At 40.6% G+C, this 13,444-nt stretch overlaps 1 protein-coding gene across 1 annotated transcript; it reads right to left on the minus strand.

Annotated features, from left to right (window-relative positions):
* Window positions 1-317: 317 nt before the first annotated feature.
* LOC141005948 (uncharacterized) lies at window positions 318-6,538 on the minus strand. Its single transcript, XM_073478015.1, has 5 exons — window positions 6,265-6,538; window positions 5,365-5,545; window positions 5,212-5,277; window positions 4,240-4,302; window positions 318-3,301 (listed from the first exon to the last, which is right to left on the minus strand). The coding sequence occupies exons 1-5, from the start codon at window positions 6,487-6,489 to the stop codon at window positions 2,037-2,039; spliced, it is 1,800 nt and encodes a 599-aa protein (XP_073334116.1). The 5' UTR covers window positions 6,490-6,538; the 3' UTR covers window positions 318-2,036.
* Window positions 6,539-13,444: the final 6,906 nt, after the last annotated feature.

Here is a 13,444-nt window from a genome sequence, read left to right on the forward strand (position 1 = left end):
AATTAGCTTAGGTTTTCTGTTTTCTTTATTGACCTCATTTACCCCCCTCCTCCCCTTCCTTTGTTTAATGACAAAGGAAATTACCCACATGTAAGTAATTTGTGTGATTACAATAAAACCAATCAAGTGGAAATAACAGAAACATTTAACTGTAAGCGAGCACAACTTAAAGAAGTAGTGGGTAACTAGCTGTAAAGACATGCAAACAACTTTAGAGAAGTCAGATTGAACCCAGTGATTACTTTGTTCATACTTTGTAGGCATTCAAGTTAACCTATAAATGAATCCACAAAATATTGACCAGAATGTTTGTCAGGGGGAAGCTTTATTGCTTCAACAAGTCTAACTTTGTCATTTTTTTTGTAACAGACTGCGGCAACAAAATAGTTTTGAAGTCTTCTCAACTGTTGTCAAAAACCTTCAGAAGTCTCCAGTTAGGAGTTGGTGATATGAATAAAATATTCTGTCTTGTTATGAACAATATTGACAAAAGTAAGTGGACACTCTAGACTCTAGAAAGGTGTGTTTTGGCATACAGTCAAATTTTTTGACAAACGGATGCTTCCAACTTTGTGGCAAAAGTTTGGGAAAGACAATTTCCTGTTCTAACATGACAATAACCCCCATGCACCTGAACCCCATCCAACACGTGGGATGAACTGGAACACAGACTGTGAGCCAGGCCTCGCCACTAGGGTTGGGTACCGAAGTCGGTCATGTCAAGGGTATCTTTAGAAAGGAAGAGAAAGGGCAAGACATCATCCCTGCAACAAGTCACAGTGAGTCAGGCCAGCACTCGCTACAATATCTGTAATGTCGAACACAAAGCTGACCAAGGCAACACGTCTAAACTGAGGAAACACCTGCTCAAACAGTTTAAAAGCAGAAGCGTGGACAGTGTTAATGGACAGGTAAGCCTTCACAAACAGCTAAAAGTGAGGCATCGAAAACTTCATTGACATTTTGAGGTAAATAATTAGCAGGTGGAGAAGTTGTTACTGGAGATAACTGGGCTTTTCCACTGTCTTGGTTGATATTATCTTAGCATTTTTTCTAGCATTAGCCAAAACTCAGCTACTGCCTGTGTCCAAAATTTGACACCAACATGGTGTTTAGTTTGTTAAAACAGTATGTGAGATTTTTTTCTGACACCTTAATATGAAACCAACAGTTCATGCATTGCATAGTATTTACTGGCAATTATTATAGTATTCAAGCAGTGCTACAGTGAAGGCTACAACAATATAACAGACAAAGCGGGTGCTGCTTCTTCTACTTTGGATAAGGCTGACGAGACAACGCAAGGGCATATTGCTATCCTTTACAGTTCCAGTAATGTTCCTTTTGAAAGTTAGGTATATTTTTATATACATGCTGATATTCCATCAGTTTCTACACTGTAGTCCAGTTTTCCAGGTTGAGTAAAGTGCACAGAGTAAAAACAGTCTGTCCAGCCACTTCCAGGTCTTTGACAGCTTCCTCTGTCAAGGAAATGTCAGTGTTGCACCGGATTTGATTTTTTTGTTTTTGTTGGCTTCTTATATTTTACAACTGATATTACATTTTTGTTACTATAGAGAGAGGTAAGTACTGAAAAAAGGTACCGTTGGGTACCAGTACTGAATTTCAGGTACCAGTATCGTTACCGCATCGCTTCAAATGTTAGCAGTACCAAACCCTACTGATCGCCCATCTTTAATGTTGGACCTCAGTATATTCTTGTGTCAAACTGGGAGCAAATCTCTACAGCCAGGGTCCAAAATGTGATATAGAATTTCGAGTGAGAAACCATTGTTTAGAGAATATAACCAGATGTGCAAAGTTTCTATTGTTTTTGGTAAATCTAATGAATTTTATACTTGCAACAAAGGCTGCAGAGGTCTCATACAGCCAGGGATATTAGAGGAGTTGACAACTCTGTATATACAGACTTGAAAAATCTGTATCATCTCACAGTGTTCTTCACATTGCCCCGCCCAGTCTCTAGTGAACGGTATGTTATCGTGCAGAAAATGACGGTAAGAAGCCAAAATGTTTTAGATTTTGACTGCAGTTTTTTCAGATGGTTCATGTTCATCTGGCAGGTGACTCCTCTCATGCTTCCTAAACTCGCTGCAGTACATGAATCCTTTCCCACAGACCATACACCGGTACGGTCTCTCTCCTGTGTGGATCCGTCTGTGCACCTTCAGGCTGGTGGACTGGGTGAACCTCTTGCCGCAGATGTTGCAGCCGTACATCTTCTTCCCTGAGTGAATCATCATGTGTAACTTCAGATTGCTGGGGTTGCTGAACTTCTTCTCACACTGATCGCAGGCGTAAGGCCTCTCCCCTGTGTGGACGCTCATGTGATATTTGAGATTGACCATGCAGCGGAATTTTTTGCCGCACACGTCGCAGACCGGCTTCTGCCCGCGTTTCTTCCCGGTGTGGATCCTCATGTGGTTCTGAAGCGCGCTGGCGTGGCCGCAGCGCTTGCCGCAGGTCTCGCAGATGTACGGCCTCTCTCCCGTGTGGGTCAGCATGTGGTGTTTCAGAGCGCTCCGGTGACTACAACCTTTACCGCAAACCTCGCAGGAGAAAAGTTTTTCTCCGGTGTGTTTGCTCATGTGATTTTTGAGGACGCTCGAGTCGCTGGAACCGAAGCCGAGAACGTCGCAGCAGTTTTCCTTTTGCATGTGAGTCACCCGGTGAGTGGCCAGGGACAAGGACGAGAAGAAACTCTCCCCGCACATTTCGCAGACAAAATCTTTCTCTCCGGAATGTAGATTCTCGTGATCAGCCAAACTCTGTCTGCACTCAAAGGTCTCTGGGCAAAGCGAGCAGACAAACGTCTTCTTTAAGGCGCAGCACCTGTGCCGCTGAAGTGGCAGCAGCCCGGTGAACTGATTCTCACACAGCGTGCACACATGAGTGATCGGTTTCTTCAGGCTGTGCTGGCGCATGTGTCTTTTGAATGTAGACTTGTAAGCAAACTCTGTCCCACAGTCTGAGCATTTGTAAAGCTTCTCTCCGGTGTGACGCCTTGAATGTGCGGTGAGCCCCCGCAGTCCAGAGAAACGTTTGCCACACTCGGAGCAAAGGTGAGGTTTGGAGTGAGTCAGGTAGTGTCTGTCCATCAAACACTTCAGAGCAAAGGATTTGTCACAAGAAGGACATTTGAATGGCCCTGTGGTCTTCTTCTTTTTAATCTTGGATGTGTCTGCATCCTCCTGGACGACGTCTTCCTCACTTACATCAGAGGCCAGAGCTTCAGTTTCAGATGGGGATCCAGAGTTAGTCTCATGTGTGGCTGCATCAGCTGAAACAAAATAGAATTCATTAGGAGATTTCTAACAAAGTGTGGTTTACATAACTAACCCAGACAAACTCAGCCACTCACAATAAATTTAAATGTAATTTTAGTTTTCTTTTGCTCATTAAGAAAAACTAGATTGAAATAATGAAGAAACACGTTTGATTATGGTAAAGGATAAGAAACCTTTGCAATTTACAACCTCTTCACTGACTTCACTTTTTTTACATTGCTGACACACAGCAATGGAGTAAGTAAGAGATTTTGTTTTTCAGGAGGCAACAGTGGTTCAGTGTGGAACACAACAATTAACTACAAAAACGACAGAAGATTTAGTTTTCAGTGTGACTTTAAAGAGAGCAGCAACAACCAGAAAAGGCAAAAACAGTTCCAGTATAATGTATGCATGCAACTCTGCAAGACTGCATATTTGTACTAAGGACCCTGGACTTGGAATAATTTACAGCAGGCCTATTGAACTACTTTTATAAGGCTAATTAGCCTACTACTAACAAAATGTTTAAAGAGACCGGAGTGAGTTTATTTAAGTGCCACATTCAGCCAATGGGCCACCAGCTGAATATGTCCGATTTACAAAAACCTCAGTTAATATATGAAGCATTTAGACACCTCATTCAAAACATGTTTTATAAAGAATGTGTGAAATAGTCAGACTTTTTCATTTAAGCCTCATAGGCCCTGTCTTGTTGTGCTTGCAAATTATGTGAATGTTGTAAAGTAAACAGACATGCTTACTACTCCACACTGCTATTTTGTCTGGGACTCTCTTGTAAAATGGATAATGTATCTAAAGAGACATCCTGGCTTAGAGGGGGGAAAAGGAGGAAAATAATCAGTTCACACACAGGATTGTGTGTGAACTCATTATTTGGTTTGTAAAAAAAAACAGTTTTGTAAAAAAAATTTAAAAAGCCAGTAGTTACCAGGTATGATGACTATTTTTAAGTCAGCTGCTGCTGCTGCTGGTTCTTCAGTATGTTGCTCCTCTAAAAACACAAAACATGAAATCACTTTCAGTGAATCCCTCATAAAGATATAGATATATTCTCTTAAAGTTGTCTCATTTTTGTCTGAGTTGGGGCTCACAGCGTCCTGCAAAAACTGTAAAACCCCTGCATTAAAGCACAGCAGAGATATCTTACAACAAAGATGAGAAAGTTGTGCATGCCTCCTAGCTACAATGTGTTGGTCTGAAACATGGTGCTTAACAGATGAGAGACTGTCCAATGAGAATTACTGCCAGGCAGGACATCTGTTCTGCCAACTGTTTATAAATGGAATACAGAATGAGGGTAGATCTCGGCGACGGGTGGAGGAAAAATAATTTAGATGCATCGCTATTCCCACTAAAAGGATTATATCTCAGGGCAGAAATGTCAATAATCGGAAACTTTAAAACCAATTCTCATCATTATGATCACCTGTAGCAATTTTGTAAGACTCTACGTTCAGATGGTAAAACAAACAACATAAGCATGCGCGCTGTTTGTTTGCTCGATGGTAGACTACTTGTTGAGTTTTGGTGAGGGTGGCTGAGCATGAGCAAAGATAATAAAAGTAAATTCATCAGTTTATTTTAATTAGTGATCATTAGATATACGATGTGTTTTGTAAGTAGCAAGTGATGCGTCAAGATGCATCAATAGATCGTTAAATAATCACATCATGACTTGAAATTACTCAAAATCAAGTTGAATGGAGAGGTGCCCAAAAATTCCCTCCCCTAATCTTCACCATGGACAGTGGTGTGACATCATTATTACTGTGATTATGAAAGCAGAAATGTGTTTTACTAAGTAGCCTTTTTACGAGTCAGAGTAATTGAGAACCCTGAGCTTTTTGATTGGTTAATTTTGTTGATATTAATGAAGAAATCATATTAGCTGACTGAATACCTCGACAATACATACGGTCATCCTCGATTTTTTTCCTCTTCTGACGAGAGCTCCTGGACGATGATTCTGTAATTTAACATGATCATAAAACCTTGATTTTAATATACAAAAAAATGCCAGTGTGTGAACATAAAAAGCCGTCAACTGACTTACGCTTTTTGGGCCCGACCACTTGTTCTGCTTTTGGCTTCACTCTCATCTGTTTCCTCTTGTAACTCAGCCTCTGCTCTGCAGCAGGAACATCCTCAGCTTCACACAAGGACACTTTCAAAATCATCAGCATTTTCTCTACAGCACCTTTGGACCACGCTGCCATGAGGGATGCAAACTGATTCTGTGAAGATATGGGTGAGACAGAATGAAGAGCAACAAGAGTGGTTAGTTATATATGTTTAAACAATTAAGTCAGTGAGCTGATTTGTTGAGTAGCCATACAATAATCTTCACAATTATAATAAACACATCATGATTTAGGGGATTTATTGAAGAGGACATGTTTAGAGTTAGAGTTTCAAGCTCCTAAAATATGAGTATGTGCTGCTTCACTCCTGTTTGTATCATCATTTAAGGAATATCTGTGATTTGGGATGTTGTTTGGACAAAAAGGGCTATTTGAAGGTTTCACTCTGGGGACATGTTATAGAGATTTTGTCACGATTTTCAGGCATTGTAAACAAAGACATAACAACGGGTTAATTGCTAGAGAAAATACCTACAGTCCGAGAACCTTGACACCAAAAAACTGAAAAGTTAACAACATGTTTTGTCTTTAAAAAACTGAATAAAAGTTAGTTTGAGCAAATGTTTGTTGTTGCACAGAAGTCCTCTGCACTTGCACTGCTGTCTTCCGCTGGCGTCATCTCCATGGTAACAACCGACAAGGCTCATGGGTAGAGTAGTGCCGTAATAAGCCAAACAGACGAGAATAAACAGCGGTTTCTCACTTACTTTGAAGTGAGGCAGTTTGTATTAGCTGCACAACTAGTTAGCTAGTTAGCTAAGTGGCCGTTCTCGCGCTTGACAACAGTGTGTGTGTCGGTGTGTGTGTGTTACCGTTATGGCTTCATTAAACTGCCGTCTCCCCTCCGGTGGAGTCGCGTCGCTCTCCTCCTCCTCGGTCTTCACAGGAGTTACCGGAGCCGGAGCAGAGCGGTGCTGAGCGGCCATGGCGTTAGCCGAGCACTTATCCAGAAGCGTGCTGAGCTCCGTCACCGCCGCCGTCACCAGAGTGTCCATCACAGCAGATATCCGAGTCTCAAAAGTCTCCAGGCTGAGCATGTTTGTGAGTAACTTGGCAGTCTTATTTAGGTTTTGTACAGGTCTCCTAAGTGTTTTCTGTCCGAAGACAAGTTGTCAACTGTCTTGTTTCTCTGTCATCTTCTTCGTGGGATTCACGGTGGAGAGCAGATGCATTTTAGAAAGACGTCTGCCTCCTAGAGGACATGAAGGGTCATGACACAGTCATAACAACAAACAGCCTACAGACATACTGAACTGGTGGCCCCTGGGCTGAATGTGGCCCTTTAACAACCTCATTCTGGCCCTCTGATCATTTTATTAGTTGGTTAATTGGCTCATTTATTAGTTAGGAGATAAACTTTTTTCTCTGCACCTTTGTATACATAATGATCCCTTCTCGATTTTAACTAATAAAGCAGAGAAAAAAATGAAAACGTGTGTTGTTTTATCACATTTAAATCACTAGCTTTACAGGTTAGACACTGCTAATGTACTTTTTTTATCTTATCAAATCTACATCATTATTTTTTAAATGTTATTTTGGCCTTTCCTCTCTAAAATGTGATTCTCCCCCTTTCATTCAGAAAAGATAACCAGTCGCGGTCGATGATTCTTCTGTGTTTAAAATCCTGTGCTTAAATATTTACTTCATCTATTCTACATTATTTGCTCTCATGTTCTTGAGCAACTCTTTCAACCCTCACGTTAAAACAAATTATGTTAAGCACCGCATTTATGACTTCACATACATATACATACATATTAAAGTCAAAGAAATACATCTTTTATTCTATCTTTGAACATTTGTTAGCAGATTGCAACATTTTGGTTGGGTTAAAGGTCCACTGCGTATAATATTTATAATTATGATTCCATGAGTGTCTAATCACCTGAAACTAAGAACCATTCATTACATTCACTTGAGCCTTTTATATTTATAGAGGCAGCGGGTCATCTTCCACAGAGTCCACCATGTTGCATCAGCATGATGCATTAGCCTAGCAGACCCTCGCACACTATGGAGTATAATAAAAAAGTATAATCCAGGCTTTAATGTGTGGTTGTAATTCCTCACTGTACACACTAGAGGACAGTGAACACTCATGGTTACAAAGATATAAGACTCAGGGAAAAAAAGACTCTCTGTTAAATGTAAATGTTTCCTTAAGTGCTACAATGGGAGCATCAGACTCAGTGAAACTCCACAGATCATTTGCTTTGTATTCCTGACGCGATGCTGTGCGTTGACTTGACTCCTGTTCCTGCTGAACTGAGCCAGTGTGTTTGATCGAACTGCTGTCAGCTCAGGAGGCACAAGAGGGAGGCCAGATGTTTCCACGGAATAATATCAAGACTGTGGTCGGACACTCCACATGTGGCCCTCCGCTGGTTCCACTCAAAGCCGATGAGAAGAAGTGTTGAATTCTGCACATTAAACAAAACACAGCGGGAATTTAATTTCCATGCAAAACACACTTCCTTTATTGTGATAACATGCAGGCAATTAAACATCAAAGAGTCTGAATATCTTCCAGTGAACTTTATTTTGGCTTATGTTATCTGTCAACATCAGTCCTAAGGAAGAGAAAACAAAAATCCTATTTGAATATAATCTTCTCATAGTTGAAGGGAAACCTAATTTAGCACAACAAAGGGAGAGGAGTGACAAAACCTCAGATAAACATCTGATAAACATTTAGGTGTTCCAAGTAGAAAATGCTGCATGTGGCCAACAGAGGCAGACAGACGACAGAAAAACAAACCTTTGGGGCGAATATGTGGATGTGGTTAGATGATAATCACGGATAATAATAGTAAATACGTTTATTCAAAATGTTTCATCATGTGTTGCACACCAACCCATTACGTTCCAGATGTGTTCATTGGAATTGATACAGTATCAAATTGGATGTTATTGGATGTTATTCAACAATAAATATTTTTAAAAATGAGTTAAGAAGACATGATCCCCTTTTAATATTTTTTTTTTCTTTGTTCAGCTTTGCATCTGTCCAGCTGGAAACTGAGGCGTACTGGCAGTTAATTGGCCTCTGTGACAGTAAAGATAAAATAACCCTTACGCCAATTGATATGTTAATTTCTTTCAAAACACAGCTGTGTGGATATACTACATATTTTGGTACCCCTAACTGGGAATTGCAATGATACATTTTGATATATATGATACATTTTGATAATATAATACATATTTTAGAATTTACATTCATTATAGCATCTACAACCGGCAAAGTTTTTCATTTCCAGCTTTTTTTTAGTACAATCCCAATTCCAAAAAGTTGGGATGATGTTTAAACTGATAAACTTTGTTGTTGTATTTTTTTTAAAATATACACTCATTATGAATGAATACCTGCAACACACACAGTGAGAAGAATCACAGCGTCCAGACATTTTTGGAATCAAGGTTGTGACTAGCGTCCATGATTTGGAAGTAGAAGAGCATATAAAGAGAACGGAGAGAACAAATAAACAGTGACAACATTTATATCAGTATTTGACTGGTTGCTGTCATTAGCAATAAGTGACACATATACAGTATTTTCTTTTTATTTCCAACATGGTTTCTCATCAATGAACCTCCAATATTTTAGATATAGAACATCAGAAACAGTTTTCTCTCCACAGGATCTTTGAGTCTCTGCTTCAGAAAAATATTTAACTCCACCGATTTTACACATTAAAGTGTATTTACAGGTCTTGGGGAGTACTACTGCATGTGTGGAAAAAAGTAGCATACATTTTGTGTGGCTCAAGAGGAAGCTGTATGTAATCTGATAAATTGCCTTCACTGATGTCACTCAGTGGCGAAGTGGCATTGTGGGTAATGTAGGCAGCAAGTTTCAAAAAGCAGTCCACTGGTCACCTACAACACTGTTGGGCCCATTATGGAAAGTAACATCACTGAGGACAACTTATTAGATTACATATAAAAGACTTTATACTACATTCACGATGCACTAGTACTCCCCAAGACCTGTAAACACACTTTAATGTGTAAACTTGGTGGAGTTACCCTTTAATTTAGAAGCTGCTCAGACTCAAGATTTAGCGACATTCTCTACTTCAAATACACCAAAAGATTAGATTAACTCCTTGACTACCAGGAGGCTTACACCGAGCCTTCATGGGGCTTTAACATGAGCTCAGGGCTATCACTGAATAGAAAGAGTGTTAAATGGCAGGGAAACGGCTGGTGTTATTCTGTGTTATGCTCCATTATACTTACTGTCAACAAATCCCGAGAAGGGCCAAAACCGACAATGAACTAGTACAATGTGTGAATTTCTGATTTTCTAGCCCTGTTTATGACACTCGGCGCCGAGCCCAATCTCACCTTTAAAATAGGCTCTGTCGTGTTTTAAAACAGCAGGGCACTGTAGTTTTTAGCAGTTCAAACAGGAGGAAATAGTGCATTTGTTTGTGACTATTTCCAGCTGTGGTTTGAGACATACTTGTTGCTCCAGTGAGTATTTCCAGCAGCAGGGCAGTGTTTGTGGGATTGAGCCAAAATAAACTCCAGTGTGCGTGTTTATGGGTAATACAGGAACATGTCTCCCAGTGCAGTGTGTCTCACTGATGTGTTTTCAATAATTTTAAGGACAACAATGGAGCTCCATAGCGCAGAGGAAGAAGATGCAACAGGCTTTAACTTCTGCAGTGGGACACATTCATGACTGGTTTTGGTCTTTTTCAATAGTTGTCAATGAAAAAAAATACCTTATCCTTCAGTGACGACAAGAGCGAAAACAAATTGGTTTTAGGTTAGAGCTGCAACGATTAGTTGATTAATCAATCAGTTGATGAAAAAGAAAATTAATTAGCAACAATTTTGATGACCAGATTAATCATTTAAGTAATTTTTCAAGCAACAATGTCAAACATTTGCTATTTAAAAGTCTAGATTTTCTGCTTTACTTTGTCATTTATGACAGTAAATGAAGAGTCTTTGGGTTTTGGACTGTTGTAGTTTAAGCACAGAATCTTCAGATTTTCTTTTTGTGTGTGTGAAACACTTTAAAATCATTTTAAACATGCTGTGTCTTCTTTCATTAGATTATATAGATCTTCAGTAAGTCAGGAACAACAGACTTTTTGTCACACATCCTTATCATCTCTGTACAAGTGAAGAACTTAGCCACTGTGAACAAACTGTTAAGACTCACTGTTCAGCAGTCAACTAAGCTCTGCACCTGATCAGAAACCGCAGATACACACGACACAAACACAATAATCCGCTGATCTTGCCTCAAAACTCTTGTTCTTTCAGATTGATCCACAGACTGGCAGCCTGGAGAGCTCCTCTCTTAGACATGTGTGAAGTAAAACATGGCAGGATGAAGAAAGTGTGACACTCTCCTTGTCTGGAAAAAAGAAACAGGTATATCCGTATCGTCCTCCAGCTCCAGCAGCAGCAGCAGTGGACACCGTAGCAGTGTAGTAATCCCTGGCAATGTGATTTTCATTATCTGTCCCAAATCATCATGCCAGAGACCCACACGGCCACAGCAATGACACCTCTCCGTCCTCCAGGAAAGCTCACCGCTCTGCCCTCCTCTCCTCTCCTCTCCTCTTGTCATCTCTCTCCTTTCTCCAGCTACTTTTCCCCTCACGTTCCACTCTCTCCGGTCCTCCCTCCCCCACTCTCCTCTCTCAGGCTCCCATGCTCGGTTTAACTTTGGGTATTTCCCTCATTAACTGCTACGCCTATATCAGGAACTCCAGAGAGGCCCGAGGAAGTCTGGCTCTGAAATAAAAATGACAGCGTGCTCCTCTGATAGTAACTAATGATAATCACCCCGTCTGCTGGGTGGCCAGGTCTCATGGCAGGTGGGAGGGCATTCTGGGACACAAAGCTTGAATAGTTGAGACAAAATGAGAAAAAACCCTTTCTACATCCATCTGTTGTCTCTTTGATGTCCTTATTCTCGCCTTGTTTAGTGTTTTAATGCAGGAGGGGTACAGACCTGGATTTCACTTTTGATCAGTTAAAAGGACAGTTCATTGAATCATTAACATTCACCTCAAGTAGGCTTGGAAAGTGGCTCGGAAAAGTTTGCAGCTTTAATGCAACTAAAACTGTTTTCATTATCGACACGAGGAGGAGTGCTGCAGTAAGCTCCTTTCATATCTGATATCCTGAAGAGGAGCTGTATGTGGGGACGCAAATGTCTGAATCAGCCCTGGTGTTGAGCAGCCTCTACCCTGCCAGCTCCCTGGTAAAAAGTGTCCGCTTGGAACCTAAAGTTCAGTTCAGCCAAATTCTGTCGCCCACCCTGCTCCTGACCTAATACGCAAGACTACAAGGTACATTTCGTTAGTTGACCACCTGGCTGTGGTAGCAGTTGCTGTTCTTCGTATAAGTAGTTGAACACTGGTTCACTGTGGCCCCAGTTTTTGCCCCTCACACATTATCAATCCTCCACAAATGCTGGTGGAGAGACGACATTGTGCATGGACGAGAGATTTATTGCTCTTCTGCGGCAGTAAACGGCATAACCGCCCGCAAAGAACTGTGCTATATATATTGAATAAGATATTTCGGTCTGATGAACACTAACATTAACTTAACATCAATAAACAGCAGGGTACATCCACTGGATGTTTTTTTTCCCCCACCTGCCACAAAGGGCAGGAAAGCTATACGAGCTTGGCTAACCACTGAGAGGCTCTCATAAAAGACTAGTATACTTTATTGTATTAGAAACATAATTATACAAAACTTATCACGAGTATACTTTTACTTCATACTTTAAAAAATAGATGTCATTAGGTTCAGCTTCATTGTACTAAACATATACTTATTGTGCAATACTGTAAGTGGTATTTAAGTGTACTTCTTAAAAGTATACGTTTTGTAAGTGTTTTGCAAAATTGAACACAAGTGTACTTTTACAAACCATACTATATTGCAAATGCTTATAGTAGTCATCTAGTGTACTAATAAAAAGTATACTTATTTTAATGTCCTTTGTAATATACATTTAGTATGCCTTTTTAAAGTGTAATTTCACTTGTAAGTATGTTTGTGTATACTTAAAAACAGTGCACTTAAATATTCGCTCATTTTAAGCTGTACTTCAATTATTTAAAAAAAAATCTAATTATTTTCATGTTGTGTTTTCATGTTCCATAGCTATAACACCGCCTGAACCTGCTCAGGTGTCTACACCTTGCTTCACTTTTCCCAGAACTCATACAATCCTGGGTTGAAGTAGTCTACCCTCCTCCGCTTGTTCAGGCAACAGTTTCATAGCAGAACCAACCAGACCAGGAGTCACTCGGTCCTCACCAAGAAACAAAGTGACTGAAGTACCAACAGGTCATACTCACCCCAGAACAAACAGATGACTTTATGATGGAGTGACATTGAAGTATAGAGACTAACTCTGAACATCAAGTAAGAATAGTCCCTAGGGTTCAGTCGGGGTTGGGGTAGTCTACCCTCTTCCCCTAGTTCAGGCAACGGTTCCATAGCAGAAATGTGTGACAGGTCAGGTTTGAGGCTTCAGTTAGAATTCTATCAAGAAAACATAATGTAGGGCCGAACAGGTCACCACTTTAAATCTGAACAAACAAGTATATTTGCAAAAATCCTGGACTGTTGGTCATTGTGAAATATGAAATGACAATGAGGTGAAGGGCTGTTCGTGTAATGACAAACTGCTGTCGCATACCAGCAATAGCTCCAGAATTTCATCATTGAGCCGAATCCATCTGTGCCTCCTCGTGCAGTCACCAGAGAGGCAGTGTCACCTGTCAGCGAGGCCCTGGCTTCCATCACAGCCTTATATCGGTCCCGGCAGGGAACGCACTTAATTAGAAGCAAAAGTTTGCTTTTGGCAGCTCATGTTCCCAACAGGAGTTACTCCAGGCTGCACTCTGAGGCCGAGAGAAGAAGAAGTTGATGGGGAAGAGAAAAAAACGTCAATGTCCTGTGAGGGCACCGCCATGCAGGTGACAGTATTTGACAGTT

This window comes from Pagrus major, chromosome 12 (assembly GCF_040436345.1).
Source record: "Pagrus major chromosome 12, Pma_NU_1.0".
In the NCBI taxonomy this organism is placed as follows: Eukaryota; Metazoa; Chordata; class Actinopteri; order Spariformes; family Sparidae; genus Pagrus; species Pagrus major.

Excerpts from the sequence above, each read along its gene's own strand:
- LOC141005948 (XM_073478015.1), bottom strand. The coding sequence starts at position 6,489 with ATGCTCAGCCTGGAGACTTTTGAGACTCGGATATCTGCTGTGATGGAC. Across the intron at positions 5,278-5,364 it reads AGTGGTCGGGCCCAAAAAGC|AATCATCGTCCAGGAGCTCT; the intron begins GTAAGTCAGTTG and ends GTTAAATTACAG. Across the intron at positions 3,302-4,239 it reads AAAAATAGTCATCATACCTG|CTGATGCAGCCACACATGAG; the intron begins GTAACTACTGGC and ends ATTTTGTTTCAG.